A 17,838-nucleotide genomic window follows, 5' to 3' on the forward strand; every position below is an offset into this window, starting at 1 on the left:
ATAGGAATCGATTCCTACAAACCAAAGTGCTTCAAAGGGAATTTTGCTATGCATACTATCCTTTAGAATTCCCACAAAATTCCTGTAAACCAATGAGGACGGAATGTTTTCCGAAGAATAGAAGCCGCACTAACCGCCAACCCAGTTTAGACCAGTCCAGTCGACACTTTTGTTCTGGCATCTCACTCGCCATCCAACAAACATGCAAAAGAAGAGCACTGTAGCACATGAACTACACGCAAGTACTCAGGGAACAGGCGGCCACATTTAACTTGGAGAATTTGGAGGCACACAAAGAGAAAGGGGAAATAAGAGCAAACGCAGTCAAGAAAAATGCAGTCAGAATCAGCAGTTGAGGCACACAAAGATAAAGGGGAACAGGCGGCCTCTGTGCTTGTGACCATTCAATGATAACAACACTCTAGAGTTTGCGCAGGCCACTACAGAGTATGGTACATTCTACAAGGATAGTTACAAACCTATCCAAGGGCACGTGCAGCAACTGGGACGACATCAAATTGGGTTAGTTCTTGAACACAGATAGCTTGAAGACATTTTCGTTAGCTGCCCTCGTCATGTGTTTATCTGCGGCAGAAAACCGCCCTGTTTCTACATCATACAACGTTGGCTGGAACCAGACGACAGATGTCCACAGGGACCAACTTGTAAAATGTGATGTAGAAGGAAGGTTGCTCCCTGTTCTCACTTCCAGAGCTTGACAAGCTTATCATGACTTACTGAGGCGACCAACCCTGATGCATTTGATGCAGCTAGGGCTGCAATTAAGCCGTCATGGGCGTTGCTGATGGTCACCGTATTCTTCTCCCTTATGTCCCAAAGTTCCAAGGACTGCAAGATATCATGATACACAGACACAATAAAAAATGTCAACACAAAATGGATCAACTTGGGCCTCATAAGTAATGACCTCATAAGATATAAGAGAGCTTACCTCGTAACAACCAATTACAAGCAATGACGGATAATTCGGGTGAAAAACACATGAATTGAACTTGTTTCCACTGCAATTCAACTCATTCACACACTCGCCATCATTTCCTGAAGTAAATGACCACACCTTGACAGAATCTTCACTTACAGAGGCCAGATAGTCACCTGCAGCATCCCAACAAATCGACTCGATGTTCTTTATGTGTCCCTACACATGAACAGAAGTTCCTATTACAGTGAGCACCACACTGATGAAAGCAACGTTAATTGCAATACCAAGCTGACAACATCGAATTGTTCTGGAAACTTGGATTGCAAGCAGGCAAGATACTCGATAAATATATTTGCTAATCCCCATTCATCAAACATTCGAAGGCCTAGCCAAACCAGTGTAATGACGATCTGATTTGTAGTGGCAACGGTCTAGCTAAAAGACATGGGCCAAAATGAACACTATATTACTGCAACAATCCTATAATAAATGTTATACAGTATCATATAAGATCTGATCAGATAAATTCTCACACAAGTGCCTCTACAAGTCCCCTTATCCATCCTAAAACTATTCCTGGCTCACCCCCAGCCCCACAAACTTTTTGTGGGTCTCGCTATCCTGCATCACTTTACCCCCTCGCCAGGTTTTGTGATGCAAGTCACTTCTGAAAATTTTCAAAAAAGATTGAAAATAATTCATGTATCTAGGTTGTGGTGTAAAGTTTATGTACGTAAATGTTTGTTTAAAAATATGATCAATGTTTTAAATCGCATTTTTCATGGCAAGGCCCGAGGCTCCGAGCTATAGCAACGGCAGCTATTGCTAGCTATCGTGGAAGCTATTTCCAATAGCGTCTTATTGATCAAAATATCAATAATATCATATGCACGCTTAAAAATGTCAGTCAACAGAACTAAGAAACCATAGTAATTTTGACGTACTTATATATATATACAATAGCACCATGTCTCAAGTCTACAACTACCAAGTCAGTCAAAGTAGCATTAGTGCATTACAACCATTCAAAGTAGCATCGGTCGAAACAAGATTTTGGATGCCATACTAGTAGGCTTTCTGATTTTTCAATTGATGTCTTGTATACTCGTACGCATATTCTTTCTGGGCTTAGTTTTATAACTAGAATTGAAAACGGGTTGCTGTTTTGGCCCATTACCATCTACAAGGAATCTTCAGCTAATGCTGCTTTTACTCAAGGCAAATAGATACGCTAGAATAGTGATACAAGGTGCCATAACGTAGCTATTAGGCTGCAAAAAAAACTATAGTGTAGCAGTGGCTAGCTATTTAAAATACTGAGACCATTTACATACAACCTATGCAAAATGGAGGCTGCCAAATCAGCTGAACTCCCAAATGAGCAGAATGATTTCTGACAAACCTATGTTTAGTGTCCATATATGTTGCAAAGAACCCAACATCGCAACCAAATTTTCTCAGTGTGTTTCTAGTAAGACATTTGTTAAATGCTACACAGGTGGGGGCACAGAAGAAGAAAAGAAAAGGCATGGTATAGCATAAAGTACACATAGCAAATACACAAGTAACTGTGAAAAGTTGAAAACAATTCAAAGGATGTGTTTGACTATGATCTCTGGTAACGAACCTTTAAGGCATTCCTACACACTTGTAGTGTTTCTGCATCCAATATTGATATCATCTTCTCAGAGGCAGCTGCAAGATATTTCCCTTGACGAGGTTGATATCTCAACTGAGTTGCACCTCCCTGGGAAGATAAGATGCCGATAACAGGAGAACGTTTCAGCGCATTATAAAAGAACATCCTTGACAAACAAGAAATGTTTGGGAGAGAAAAAGGGCTGCATACACTGAAGACCCTAACACACGTCACACAGCTACCATTGTTTATGCTCCAGCAGCGCACTTCCCCATCACTATCACAGGAGCAAACGATGTCTTCTTTATTTGAATGAAAATCAAGCGACTTAACAGACGCTGAATGACCCGTGAAAGTGCGGAGTGAATAATCTGGCTGTATATAGTCAATTAATTAGTCAGTGCATCTTAAGGTATATGACATCTTGTGAAACGTAAGAGAGACAGTAGTTAGAAATAGGTATACATTGTCAGCATCCCAAACCCGCACAGTTTTGTCAAAGGAAGATGTTGCAAGGCGGGTCATGCTTGGGCTAAATCGAACATCTGTAATAAGCATCGAGTGCTCTTCTAATGTAGATTTGGGGTTTAGGGCATCTGTAAACCATAAAACAGCCTGAAAAATACGAAAGCAGGTATAAGCTTCCAGTTTCTTTAGCACCAGTATATTCACAATTACTTTTATGTTGTCCATGCCTTTTTATCGTGGCCTCCGGTGGCGAGCAGTTTTCCGTCTGGCGAGAAATGACAACAGCTAACTTGGCCTGTACTCGCACGGGCTTTTGCAACCTCGGAGAAACCAGACCCTGCAATAAAGAGACACTGGGCAATGAGTCACCCCATCAAAATAATTTGCAACCGAGTAGAATGAAACAAGTCCATGGCACCCCACGGCATATATAGAATCATTTATCAGCATACTCCTGTCCTATGTAGCAAATGAATCCCAGACCAAAGAACATCCACATTAATTTTTCGCCAAATCAGCTATCTCCCATGTATTAAGCTCAAAGAAACCAATTAGTCCCAAAGAACACTACCTGCTAGGGGGCACCGGGTCACTTCCTGTCACCTTTACTGTCATCACAATTCACTACTAACCAGCAATGGATGTATCCTCCGCCAAATTAGAAGAGATTGATTCCAAGGGAGTTATGCAAGAATTTAACTTAAGGTGCATGCAAATATGCGATAGTAGGGGGTAATGAAATGTCAAATTCTAAATTTGATTGACATTGAGCTTGGTCAGGTGCTGCAATGGGATTTTGAGCAAGAAGGGCTTGATCAAGTCACAACGATGGCTCAGCAGAAGCGCCCCTTGGGATCTACTAGCCGCTTTTAGGTTTGGCAGGAATTGCCATGGATTAAGAGCGATTGGCAAGGAATTGAGCTATATTCCCTGCTAAGTCCTCTTAATCCCTGCCAAACCTCTTCAAACTGAATAGGCCATAGGAAGTAGGTTTTGGGAAGGTGATAGTGATACAACATACAACACGGAAAATTATTTTTCCAAAGTGTCCTTTCCTACAGTTTTGCTCTCGTAACCACAAGTATGATAGCATGGTTAGTAAACTGATAATAATTAACTACAACAGAACTAAAGACCCAAAAGCATTACATCTTGCAAAAGATACACTATACACATTTTTTTATTTAACAAGTTATCTGATACAATCACGCGAAACAATCTCTCTCAAAGAAGCAAAGGAATTGCAACTTGTTGAAACCAAGAATCACGCATGACATTCCAAAGAAATATGCGTGAGAAATACGACGATTGTTACAGGTAGGCCAATCTATTTGTTCAGGCGAAAGAGTCAACTCAAGAAAAACCATGTATCAGAGGGAAACAAAACATACCTTTACTGGCATCAATGCAGCGTCCCATGGTTTCCCGAGGATCCATGTCCTCCTGTGATAAAAATGAGTCTACATTTTCATCCAAGGAGCCATCTTCCAGCAAACGGTCCACATCACCCTGAAATTAAGAACTTCTGTCATCTCAATGACAGAGGCAATGTGCTAATGACACTTTCCATGGAGAATGTCTGATTTCACAGTATAAATACCAGTGGGTTTACTGGAGAGGTCAAGCTTCCAGTGCCATCAGAACCAAACATCATCAATGGTTTTGATGGACCACCATTATGCAGCAGCTGTGGCATGGACATTGCATCTCCTGGTGTGTGAGTTGAAGGCGTCGAAGGTGCAGAACTTGGAGATGGCCCAGCAGTATTTGCTGTTCCTGAACTATTAGCTCTACTAGAGGAGACAGGTTTCTTTCTCTTCTTTGATGCCTGAACCACAAAGAGAACAATGTCAGTGTTTGAACCACTAAAATCGAATTAATATCAAATTTACTAATCTAAAACAATTGGAATGATTACCCATATCTTCTGACAAATGATTATCACAGAACCATGAGTAATAGTGAAAGCTCAAAGGGGGCATACTAACCGCAGGACAACAAAAAACTGAAACTCCATAGGAAATTACGTACTGAACATCAGAGTAATACTTAAAACAAGTGGCGAGGTAGCATGGTCAATTGCAGCTCAAATATATTGTGCAAAATCTGAGAACTGCTAGCATGTCTTTACAAAGAGCAAAACAATACTCTTATTGTCTTGTCAAGTTATCGTAGGTTACCAAATGTGTCTGCACAGAACACCATCCAAAACTTGAGATCCTAACACTTATTAAGCACTCAGCGCTGTAGTTGTATGTGGCCAATTTAAAACATGCGACTGAAATGAGATGCGTGCTTCATTATAAGATTGATTTATTGTTAATATCTCAATAAAGAGGCAAACAAAGGTATATCTACAACCATTAAGACCGTCACTCCTCCACATTGCAGCATAAATAAGCAGTAGTATGTTAGATTTAAAATATTAATATAAACATCATCTGCTGGAAACATTGTATTTGCATAACAGTAACATACTTGGTCAGCTACTACAAAAGAGTTTGGTATGCTTCCATCAATAGGCATGCATCCAACTCCAGGCTTTTCCTGTTGCTGGAGAAGCTGATTTGAGCTCTGAGATTGCTGACTGGAGACTGTAGATTGCTGAAGCTGATGTTGCTGTTGTAAATGAGCAATTTTCTTCTACTACATAGAAACGCCCATATAAGGAGAGAAAGAGCATAGTTAATAGAATAATAGAAAATAAATTTTCTGCTGTAGATTTAGCCATCAAAGGAACAACAGCAGTTCCTGGTTTCTAAGATTGTTTGCCTGGTCAGCTTCACTCATACAGGCAGTAATAGTATACAGATAAGATGATGAGAAAAGTACAACAGTTGCAGCACTTCAAATAGAAGGAATGGAAAGGTCTACAAAAATAAAGGAGTAGAAATCGTTCTCTGTTTAGTTCTTGAATGTATGAAAGGAAAATACTGGTGGACAAGTAAAAAGGCCTAATGGATGGAAACTAAAGCTGAATATGTTTCATTTTGATCAGTTCTGAGTAGATGTGCCATTTGGCTAGGATGTTCGTGTTCCGTCCTTCTGTAAACAAACTGGGAATACAGTCTCTGTATAATACTCTCTCCTTCCAAAAATGTAAGGCGTATTAGTTTTCTCCTAAGTTAAAATTTTAAGTTTGACCAAGCTTACAGTAAAATTATCAGCATCTAAAATACCACATACATACACTACGAAAACATGTATGTTTTGAGTTCAGATTTATACACGCACATACATATTTATTTGGTATTGTAGATGTCGATCTTTTTTTTGTATGAACTTAGTCAAACTTAAGAACCTCTTATTCAGAAAGAGGGAGTAAGAAACTAAGAAGCCTCATTATGGCTTCAACTAGGTAAATATAATACCTCATAAAGAAAACCTTATATTATGGATTCAGAATTGCTAATTTCAATCGACTGATTTTAATTTGGCTTCACTCGAATGTTTTGTCTGTCCAATCACGTGCTGTGATTGAACTCCCTGTTTGTTCATGTATGTAGGGTAATAGCACTCCCTCCAAGCCAATAGTATGTATTCTGGGTGTTTATTTATTTTGTTTACGTGTGTTTGGTATAAGCATTCTCCTCACAAGCATTCCACTGTTTCGATCGTGTTTTTTATTCACATGGGTTTACTATTCTAGTACTACTGTTGTTACGGTAGTCATGTAGATCAAATACAGTTTTCATTACATGTATTTTTGGTTGGTAGTTCTGTGTAGATGTTATCTGCTTGTCAGCGGTTGAAAAAGTTGAACGAAGGTGAATTCATTTTCAGTCGATTGTCAAATAGACAGTCCCGTGATTAGCTGCAGAAAATTAGCCCCTGACAGGTAGGACGTCATAGAACATACCTTTATTAGCATGTCTATATCTGTACGTGATCCACCACTTTGGCTAGGAGAACCGATATTTGGAATAATATCCCCACCACTGTTTGTCTGCCCATCCTGCCCCATGGCCATATTTCTATTGTTAAGAAGCATCCTTAATCTTCTGGTATCAACATCACTAACTGTAGGGGAAGCCATGTTTTGCTGCGCTTGCATCAAAAGCTGCTGTTGCTGTTGTGGATTCAGAAATTGGAGCTGTTGAAATTGTTGTTGTGGAGATTGCATAAATGACTTCGGCTGCAGGATACCAGAGCGAAGCTGGTCGAGGCCCTGGTAAGTAAAAGGTGTATATGTTACAACAGAATTTGCAAGATAGCACCCATGTTAGAGCAATCAATGTCAATCACATGGTTTGGAGTATACTCGGAAAGTACACAAATCGTTTGTTGCTTCCCCAACTGCTGAATGCACACGTGCGCTGCATAACAGCCCAAAGAATTCATTGTTCACAAACTGCAAAAATGTGATTGCTAAGGATACCCCAGAATCAGTAACAGAACTAGAAACTGGCAACAAGAGGGCAACATGTAACGAACAAGAGCTAGGTCAGTAGGCAAAAAATCACAAGCTTCCTCAAGCAGTGCAACCATTAAGGTATGTGGAGACGTTGGCATTTTCGTTCAGAATGGCCACCAAGGCCACCCAGCAGTGGTTCGGCTACTGCCGAGAACAAACCGATCCGATTGCGGGTTACTGAGTTGAACCTCATGAGCACTAGATTTCAATATTTTGTACTGTATCGGTTAATGGAATATCACACCCCTCCCTCCCTCCCTCCATGTTGCAAGCATTCACAAAGTGGATCTTCAGGTGCAAGTACGCATCGCGCGTCTGCCACTCTACCAGAGTGCCACGCAAAAAGAAAATTAGTTGATGTTAGAAAGTTAAATATTCCTGGAGCGTCTGCACTTGGCAAGGGTTTATCATAAGTCACCAGAAAAAGGAGGGGCTACAATTGCAGTTCTATGAAAACTAAATTATTTGTTTAAATAATATAACTGTGCCCTGCATTATGCAGCCGGATCGAGCATGTGCCTCAACCCCTATGCATATAAACAGCCAAAACCGAATCCACAATAGGACCATAAATCATAAGCAGAGCACATACACGATAAGAAATAAAGTGTGGTCCTAAGATAAAACGTACCGTGAGTGGCCAACCTTTCAGAGTCAAATTGCTTCCACCTTGACTAGATCCTGTTTAAAATGTCATCTGAATTAAGCTTAGCAAACCAAGCACTAAAAACAGTTTGAGTAAGAAAATAGTGTAAGCTGAAGTTTGAATAGTTAACTGACGCGACAGCAAATCCAGGCAATAAGCTGGACAAACTATTACCTTGGACACCAATGAATGATCCCTCGGGACCTGCACTTCTGGGTGTCAAAACTGGATTGATCTCAGTTTTGATACTCTGTAAAGAATAAAATATGATAGCAGACAAGAAACTAAAACTGGTAAGGCCCGCTCTTCTCTATCTAGTTTTGGCACTGGGCATAATTACGAGAAGCAGTGAGAAAACTATATGTAACCTGTTCTTGCATAGGCATTTGTGGGCTTCTTGCCTGAACCTGTTGCAGAGCACCTGACAATCCACCAACAGCTCCATGCAAAATTTGCCTATCAAAGGTAAAATTTCAATACTATTTGAAAGCAAATGCACCATATCTTATTTGCATGAGCCAACATGAACAGTTATTTCTTATGGTTTGATTAGCATTTTTACTCTAAGGCCCAATCATGATTCATGACTCATGGCAGGTCATGGACTCATGGTACTTCCACTACTGAACGAAGTAACATACCTTCTACGTAATCAAAATCTGTAACCTTACAGTTGTCTGCTGCTTATCCACAACAACATTGCAAAGCACTAAAGTCTAAAACATAACCTATAGCAGTCATGTGAAGAAAAGAGTGCAATGTGAACAGTTGTGTGTCCTGTAGCAACAGAAAGATATGTACCCTCCCAATCAAAACATAAAAGTTAAATAAGTATATTAATTTTTATAAATAAGGATTTTTGTCCCGTATACTAATCTACTCCCTCCATTCCAAATTAATTGAGTACTAGCTTTTCCTAAGTCAAACCTCTACATTTGATCAAGTCTATAGAAAATTGTGCCAATATTTACATCATATATATAGTACAAAAAATATTTTATGATACTCCCTCCATCCCTCATGGCGCCCTCATTATCGGTGACCCAATTTTCACCCACAATATATAAAGTATATGTCATATTGTCATTAATATTACACCATTGGAAACTACTCCCTCTGTCCCACAATATAAGATCGTTTTTCAAGCTAACATAACTTGAAAAACGATCTTATATTGTGGGACGGAGGGAGTACATTTTAATACTAATTGAACAGCACAATTTTGTGACCTATAACCTATGATTTGTTGGTCAAATTGATGGCAAAAATTAAACCTCGAAATACATGTGCGCCATGTAAATGGGACAGAGGGAGTAGATATAAGTAGACTAATTTAGTTCCGTAGATAGACTTGGGCAAATTTGAAGAAGTTTGACTTAGAGAAAAGTTAGAACTTCAATTAATTTGGAATGGAGGGAGTGATAGTTAGGCATGTTCGGCAGTATACTGATCTTCTCCGTATTTGTGAGGGGGGCCTGATATAAAGAGGCCTATTGCGACCATTAAGTTAAGCAAGAAATATAATTAAAACATCCTCTATCAGGGACTTCATCCTCAAGGCGCTGTCGCGTCGACGAAACCACTTCATAGCAATAGCACAAACAGAAGTGTAACATCCGTTGGTCCTCAAGGTACAATCAATCGATGAAAAAAAACAAATTCAGAATGAAAGTATGATTAAAATTTTCAAATGCTCCAGGGCTACTATGATCTGAATTTGGACAAAGAAAGATATACGAAGTTTCCAGGACGAACAGTCTAGAAAAAATAAGGTAAATTCTCGAATGCACCTTGCGCTTAATGTTTTATGTGCCTGTTCAATCACAAAGATGCCAATCATGCTACAGAGAAAGGACAAATCCTAGCCCAGGATATAATGCAAACGAGAGCTCTCCAACAAGAACTATGCACTCATAACAATTTATTGTTTTCCCTGATATCCATGCTCTACCGTCTCATGCAAGCTTGTCAATGCAAACATAATCTACAAGTTCAGAAATTACCCTGAAGATTGTCCGCCTGCGGCTGCTTTCAACGACGTTTGGTTTGGATCAAGTGCTTGGCCAGCATTTTCCCCATACCTTTGCTGCACCTGGAATTTTCACAATACAAATAAACATTTTACTGATTTTCACTGTTCTATAAGGGGGTTTCTACCCCACCTAGGCGGTGTTTAGGCACTAGGATCACCCATACAACCTTGCCCGCCCAGGAGGCTACCTAACCCAGCTAGTCAGTGACTAGGCACTAGGCGCCACCCTGCTGCCGTGCTTAGTGCATTTCCAAATACTGTTACTTTCACGAGGAATCAACCAAAACATAAGAAACAAGATCCAGTAGGAGTGATACCTTCAATGATGCCTCATCCAGAGAATCCCTTTGAGAAGGGAGCTTTAACCTCTCCTCGTACATTTTTGCTGCCATAGCATTCGCAGTTGCTGGATTTTGTCGCATTAAAGGATCAATTCCAGAAAGCCCACTTGCAGTGCCATTAAGAAGATGAGAACCATCTCTACGCTGCTGCTGCTGCTGCTGTGCAGCTCTCTGTAACAACATTTGATGCATTTGTATTTGTTGATGCTGTTGAGATTGTTGCTGCTGCTGAGATTGTTGTTGGTGGTGGTGGTGGTGTTGTTGCTGTTGTTGGTGTTGTTGTTGCTGTTGTTGCTGCTGCTGTTGTTGTTGCTGCTGTTGTTGGTGCTGCTGCTGCTGCTGAGTTTGCTGCTGAGATTGCTGTTGTTGCTGATGCTCATGTTGATGTTCCCTTGCTTTCACTAACTGAGTCTGACAGGGCACAATAAAGTATAGCTTCATTTGTATGAACTTCTATGGGTTCTCCTAAAATTTACTTGAAAATATGATTTTTCTAGTTTTATTTTATGTTTCACAATTTTCCGAATTTCATGGTTCCTCTGATATTTTTAACTGGTGGCTGCTATGCTTGGTGCGGTGTAATGTGTAATGTACCCACAGCGATCCCAGTTGTATCCTTCCAGAGGAGGCGGCCTTGAAATTTCTTAAACATTAACAAAAGTTGAAGCCTATTTACCCAATCAAAATGTTCTTAAAAAGAAATTTGGACCAATTGACAGATGAAGAAACAAGAAGAAAGATGCAAACTTGGGGAGTGAGAAGAGAAGTCACAAGCTTGGGGAAAAGAGTAGCATCAACAGGCTAATTGTAGAGAGAATTAGGTGTTAAAGCTCAGAGTAGTGGAGAGGAGAAGAAACAGAGCTCAGATCAGTGTAGGGAATAGGAAGCATTGGGAAGGAAGGTAATAGAGAGCTTTGGAAGGAAGGTAATAGAGGGGTCAAATTTGGCAGATCTATAGCTGGCCACGTCATACTAGCGGAAGTGATACAATCCTGTTCTCTGTGATATTTTGGTGGTACAAAAATGAAACAATACATCATTGTGGTATTTTCCATTTTTCCTTTTAGAACCAGGTTTGTTAAGTTTTACCCATGAAGTGGATAAAATATTATAGAAAGAAAGCAAAGGTACGTACCTGAATATATGATGCTGCAATATCTGAATGCTTCTCATTTGTTCTTGCTATGAATATATCCCAAAATACCGACCACCATTCAAAAAGGAAGCCACCAGGAGCATCAATTGCTATGAGAAAGATAACCGCAGAAAGTGAACAGTAGCACTCGATATGGGGAAACTAAAAACCTACTTACTAAAATAGCTTCATGTCAACTTGCTGAGAGGTACATACCAACTGGATCTGGTGAGACCTTCCCTTCCGTTTGGAAGGCTTTTGCAGTTTCCTGCAAATTTCTCTTCACAAAATAGTCATATATGTAGACATCCAACCTGTTTTATTAGACAATCAATCGTTTAGTTCTGTGAAATGGACGTTGAAGTTTGAACCAGATAAGTTCGAATTCACAAGTAAACTGTCATTAGAAAACGAGGAATGTACTGCATTAACTTTATTTTATGTTCTCACATTCTCAATAACAAATTAATGATGAGCTAGAAGCTTAAAAAGCAAGTCCTAATGTGTTCTACACTAGCGCTTTAAGAATTGTGACCTTTTACTATTCACATAAAATATTTAGGTAGAGCAGCCTACTACACATGAACCACCAATCATCGTTAGTAGGCGTGGCCACAATACAGATGGCCTCGTCAAAAAGAAAAAACGCTCCTCGCGTCGCTCCCCAGGGGACGCCAAGGGCCCAACCCTAGCGCCGCCAGAAGCCCCCTGACCTAGGCGTCTCCCCTACCGCCGTTGTCGCCGATGTTGGCCACGGTGGCGGCGGGCCAAGCGCTGAAGGTGCCTGGGTGGGTGGTTCGCGGCGATGACCCCATGGTGCGGCTAGGGCAATGCCCATGGGGAGATCGCGTGCGACGGCCAGGGCGGGCGGCCCTAGTTGTGTGGCTGTGGTTGTCGCCTCCATGGCCTGGTGCTTCTTTGGCGACAGTTGGTGGCGGTGGGCCGTGGATCTGATCCTTGCCCAGATCTGTCGTCGGTGTGGCTCTTGGTCGGCCGGCGGCGCATAGGGCCGCTGAGGGGCAGCTGGAGTCCCATTGCCGGCGTTCCGGCGGCTGCGTGCACCTTCACTACGCGGCTCCGCACAGATCTAGTCAGTTGTGGGTTTGGAGTGGTGCAACTGCCCGTGAAAACCGTGTTGACTTCTCGAGGGGCATCGTTTTGGAACAGGTGTTGGCTAGAGGAGCCAGGAGGTGGAGAGGTGTTGCATCTACCACATCGACGACGGCTGGTCGCGGCGTGGCGCAGCTGAGTCTCGGCTACAGACGCGGGATGATGGACGCACGTAGGGTGGTGGCACTATTTGGCGTCATGGTGATGTCAACGACAGGCCCGGTGAGGGTTATGCATGGTCCTTGTCCTGAAGACGGCGGCGGCTTCCGGAGCATGTGCATGCAGTGCATGAGGGTCTATTGGACCGGTTTGTGCTCCCGGCTCGCTGTTGGGCGGCCTGGTGAGGCCTCCGGATCTAGATGGTGGTGCTTCAGTGAGGGGTCAGGACACATGGCCCTGATCATGGCCACTCCCATCATTGAGCATGTAGGGTAGCGACAGCAGTCACAATCGAGATGGCTTTGGGTTGATCGATGTATTCTTTTTGTCAGGCTTCCTTGAATACAACACCAACAACAAAGCTTCAACAAAGCCTTTAGTCCCAAACAAGTTGGGGTAGGCTATAGCTGAAACCCATAAGATCTCGCAACCAACTCATGGTTCTGTCAGAAGGATAGCAAGCTTCCACGCACCCCTGTCCATGGCTAGTTCTTTGGTGATACTCCAGTCCTTCAGATCTCTCTTTACGGACTCCTTCCATATCAAGTTCGGTCTACCCCGACCTTCCATGACATTTAGCACACTTTCGCCGTCCGCTATGCACTGGAGCTTCTGGAGGCCTACGCCGAATATGCCCCAACCATCTCAGTCGATGTTGGACAAGCTTCTCTTCAATCAGTGTTACCCCAACTTTATCATGTATATCATCATTTCGGACCCGGCCCTTCCTTGTGTAACCACACATCCATCTCAACATGCGCATCTCCGCTACACCTAACTGTTGAACATGTCACCTTTTAGTCAACCAACACACAGTGCCATACAACATTGCAGGTCAAATAGACATCCTATAGAACCTGTCTTTTAGCTTTTGTGGCACTCTCTTGTCATAGAGAACGTAGAAGCTTGGCGCCACTTCATCCATCCGGCTTTAATTCGATGGTTCACATCTTCATCAATATCCCCATCCTTCTGCAGCATTGACCCCAAATATCGAAAGGTGTCCTTTTGAGGCACCACCTGCCCATCAAGGCTAACCTCCTCCTCGTGCCTAATAGTACTAAAACTGCACCTCATGTACTCGGTTTTAGTTATACTAAGCCTAAAACCTTTCGATTCCATGGTTTGTCTTCATAGCTCTACTTCCTGTTGACCCCTATCCGGCTATCATCAAATAGCACCACATCATCCGCAAAAAGCATACACCATTACACCATGAGATATCTCTTTGTGTATCCTTGTGACCTCATCCATCACCAAAGCAAAAAAGATAAGGGCTCAAAGCTGACCCTGATGCAGTCCTATTTTAATGGAAAAGTTATCAGTGTCGTCATCACTTGTTCGAACACTTGTCACAACATTATCGTACATGTCCTTGATGAGGGTAATGTACTTTGTTGGGACTTTGTGTTTCTCCAAGGCCCACCACATGACATTCTACGGTATCTTATCATATGCCTTCTCCAAGTCAATGAACATCATATGCATGTCTTTCTTTTGCTACTTGTATCTCTCCATAAGTTGTTGTACGAAGAAAATGGCTTCCATGGTCGACCTCCCAGACATGAAACCAAACTGATTTTTGGTCACGCTTGTCATTCTTCTTAAGCGGTGCTCAATGACTCTCTCCCAGAGCTTCATTGTATGGCTCATTGGCTTAATTCCACGATAATTAGTACAACTCTGAACATCCCCTTGTTCTTGCAGGCTTTGTTGAATAATTTAATAAAAATGGTTGTGCATCATTTTTTATGCAGAGGCCGGGGGTCTCAGCCTCCTTTTTGGAAGAAAAAATTACCATTAGTAGGCTTTTTTGCGAGAGAATTATCATTAGTAGGCTTGTCAAACTGTAACCTCCTGAAATAACGAAGCTACTTCGTGTTCAGCCCTCGTGAAAATATTATCAATTAATAGAGAAGTACTAAAAAACCATCGTTTCACAATGGATTTAACAAAAAGCGCAAACTCTAACATCAAAACCTAAGGTTCGGAACCAAATTAATTGTATACTAAAATCACTAATACAGACTTACACAGACAGTCTAGTAGGGAAGTGAATTAATTGCATACAAACAGGACACAAATCGTGCCTGCAATTACTCGCTAAGCTGAGCCTACTGGGAAAAGAGGAGCTAAATGGAAACCGCTGAGAAATAGGAACTCCCACAAAACGATATTCCCCTCTCGCTCGCTGCTCGCAGGTACTAATCTATCACAATGCTCGCCCAGGAAGCACCGTGACCGCAGAACTCCACGAATCAACACAAGGAAGCATGCAACAAACCAAGGATTTTAGAAGATATCCTCACATCTTATCCGCCTCCCAGTTGGTCTGCGACTGAGACTGGGACTGAGACTGAGATTGCGACATGGCTCCGCACCCGGCTCCACAACCTAGCAAATCCGGAGGCGCCCGCGAGAAAGGAGCCCGGCCAGGGTGGTGTTTCCCCCCGACAAGCGCCTCCGCCTCTATGGCGACTGGGCGCGGGCAGTGACGCGCTAGCTCCCCGCAGCCGCCGGGGAAGGTGGGCGCGCGTATCTCTCTCCCGCAGCGAGGGCGAGCCCTTAGGGGTGGCTGGGTGGGGGAGGCGAGAGGAGAAGGTTGGATGCGTCTGCAACGGCGGGACGGGAGGAGAGAGTGGGAGCGTAGGCGTAGCAGAGAGAGAGGTGGGAGAGAAGTGGAGAGGAAAACAAAATCGACGGGAGGGGGAGAGGGGATTGGCCGCGCTGCGTGTACCAGAGACTTGTATGGAACTGATGGTTTGTGTATGACGCATGGGTCCAGGAATATTAATTCCGTCAAGGGGCCTACTGTCAATTCTTAGGGTTCAGCGTGGAAGCCATTCACACGTTTCTTTTCTTTTCTTTGCAGAGCTTTTAAGATCGCGGAGGCTACTAGAAACATGGTGATAAATTGCATACTTCCAAAATACTGTGCAGCACGCAAGTAACGCACATCGGCACCATACAACCGAAGAATTTGACTTCCTAAAAAAAATTGACATCAAATTTGGACTCAGACGACGCCCTATATATGGTAGCTTTGTGACTGAGATTCTGATTTTAGAACATTGTATGTAAAACATGATACATAAATGATCGCTTTGAATTACGTGTAGTATAAAAAACGCTCTTATATTATGGGATGGATGCGAACCTATCTGTGATTGGATGATATGACGGCTCAGTCTTTCGAAGGTGCTCATAGGGGTATGCAGTGGCGAAGCTAGCATTCGATATCAGGGTGGTCCGCCTCCAAATTTTTTTTGACAACAACTATTACATGTAAACATTTTAACTAATTGCAGATACCACAAAAATAGATAAATACGGCCTTAGAAACACACTAAAATTCTCATTCAAGTCTCAGTTTTGCATAAAAGATGCTTACATAGTACAGTACATACCTTCAGAAGTTAACCATTAAAGTATCAATTATATGATCTTCACTAGATCATGAAGACCCGTGTTGCTGCGCCCATCCATTCTAAAGGGATAATACAATATATTTAAGAACTAGTTCAAGAATGTTAAATAATGGATATTAATTGAACAGCTGAAATTATAATGCTGTCCATATCCATAAGGGAAGTTGGTTTGACCGAGGCCACATGTCAACTTGAATACTTAACATCGGTTTAACATTTAGAAGAAAAAAACTTGATATCGGTTTTTGTTGTAGCACAAATATATTACCAACAAAGATAACACCAATTCCGATGCATATATTGAGCTTTATATCAGATATATTACCGCCATCTTATTTCTCAACTTGCTCTTGACTAAAACATAGTGGTGAAAAGGTTTTGCAATATCTCCGGTTCTTTTCATTCTTCAATAACTCTGCAATACGAATTTACTTTCTATCAATCATAAATTCACAATGACACAATTGAACAGAAATAATATGCTTAATTATGTGTGTGTTAATCAGTTCATGCTCATCAGTCCATGTATTGGACTGTCCAGGGCACAATACAGCATAGTGTATCCTCTAAATCACTTTGACCGGTCATGCTCATAGTGCTTATCCTCATCGGTCCATGCTTATCCTCTTAATAGTGCAAACCCTAAATCAAAAATTGGAGAATTGGGGAATGTATGAACGATACCTCGAATCAGAATGAGCCAAGTGTCGGAATGCGAACTGGGCGGTTGCCGCCGGCTTGCAGGGGCGCCAGGCGGCCGGGACAGGGCGGGGTCGCAGCCTGAGACGGTTGTGCGGCTGGCGCGGAGTGGCCGGGCAGGCCAAGGGCGCAGCTAGGAGCCAGGAGCGGAGGATCCTCCTGGGGGCTGGCGGCTGGCGACCGGCGTGGTAGGCGGAGCCCGGGAGCTGGGGAGGTGGACGGGGATGGGGCGGCCGGCGGCTGGATGTGAGGAAGACGGTATCCATTAGTCATGCGTGCGTGGTGTCTGGCTGCGAGCCAGCGAGCTAGAGGCGTTGTTGGGCCTGTTTTCCATTCTGTGGCCCATCTGTATACGCATAGGTATATAGGCCATGTCAAAATCTCAGGGTGGGCCGCGGCCCACCCTGGCCACCCTGTAGCTCCGTATGGTGTGCGTGTGTACGTTCATAGAGGTGAGTGTATATACGTGTATGTATGAGCGTTTGCATCCGTACTGTGTTTAAAAAAAGGTTATGGGATAGATGGAGTATTTTATAATTGCAGTCTAGCTACTAAAATAATGTGCAAGAGTTAATCGTGTGATTTTTGAGTAGTTAAAGATTTTTTTTTGTCATGGTTCTATCTTTCTTTTTTGACAGTATTCGGTTAGTCAAAGATAGCTACTATATGCTAATACTAGCAGTTGTTTGTTGAAGAAACCAGGCTCGCAATTACTACCTCCGTTCTGGTTTATTGGTCTTTATTGTATTTCATGCTAAATTTTGACCATGGATTAAACTAACAAAATGTTCATGCATGTCACTACAAATTATATCATTGAAACT

At 42.3% G+C, this 17,838-nt stretch overlaps 1 protein-coding gene across 5 annotated transcripts; it reads right to left on the reverse strand.

Annotated features, from left to right (window-relative positions):
- Positions 1-368: 368 nt before the first annotated feature.
- LOC123070086 (transcriptional corepressor LEUNIG) lies at positions 369-17,299 on the reverse strand. Of its 5 annotated transcripts, XM_044493109.1 has the most exons (20): positions 17,000-17,299; positions 16,641-16,730; positions 16,295-16,374; positions 11,835-11,932; positions 11,619-11,728; positions 10,460-10,894; positions 10,114-10,202; positions 8,479-8,566; positions 8,285-8,360; positions 8,096-8,145; positions 6,910-7,218; positions 5,529-5,693; positions 4,651-4,878; positions 4,442-4,559; positions 3,278-3,387; positions 3,048-3,197; positions 2,793-2,957; positions 2,571-2,690; positions 953-1,159; positions 369-849 (listed from the first exon to the last, which is right to left on the reverse strand). In XM_044493109.1, the coding sequence occupies exons 6-20, from the start codon at positions 10,673-10,675 to the stop codon at positions 703-705; spliced, it is 2,238 nt and encodes a 745-aa protein (XP_044349044.1). In that variant the 5' UTR covers positions 10,676-10,894; positions 11,619-11,728; positions 11,835-11,932; positions 16,295-16,374; positions 16,641-16,730; positions 17,000-17,299; the 3' UTR covers positions 369-702. The 5 variants fall into 5 exon arrangements, with proteins under 5 accessions (XP_044349044.1, XP_044349045.1, XP_044349046.1 ...); XM_044493110.1 differs by lacking the exon at positions 16,295-16,374; XM_044493111.1 differs by lacking the exon at positions 16,641-16,730 and having other exon boundaries at positions 17,000-17,281.
- Between the last annotated feature and the right edge of the window lie 539 nt (positions 17,300-17,838).

This window comes from Triticum aestivum, chromosome 3B (assembly GCF_018294505.1).
Source record: "Triticum aestivum cultivar Chinese Spring chromosome 3B, IWGSC CS RefSeq v2.1, whole genome shotgun sequence".
Lineage (NCBI taxonomy): Eukaryota > Viridiplantae > Streptophyta > Magnoliopsida > Poales > Poaceae > Triticum > Triticum aestivum.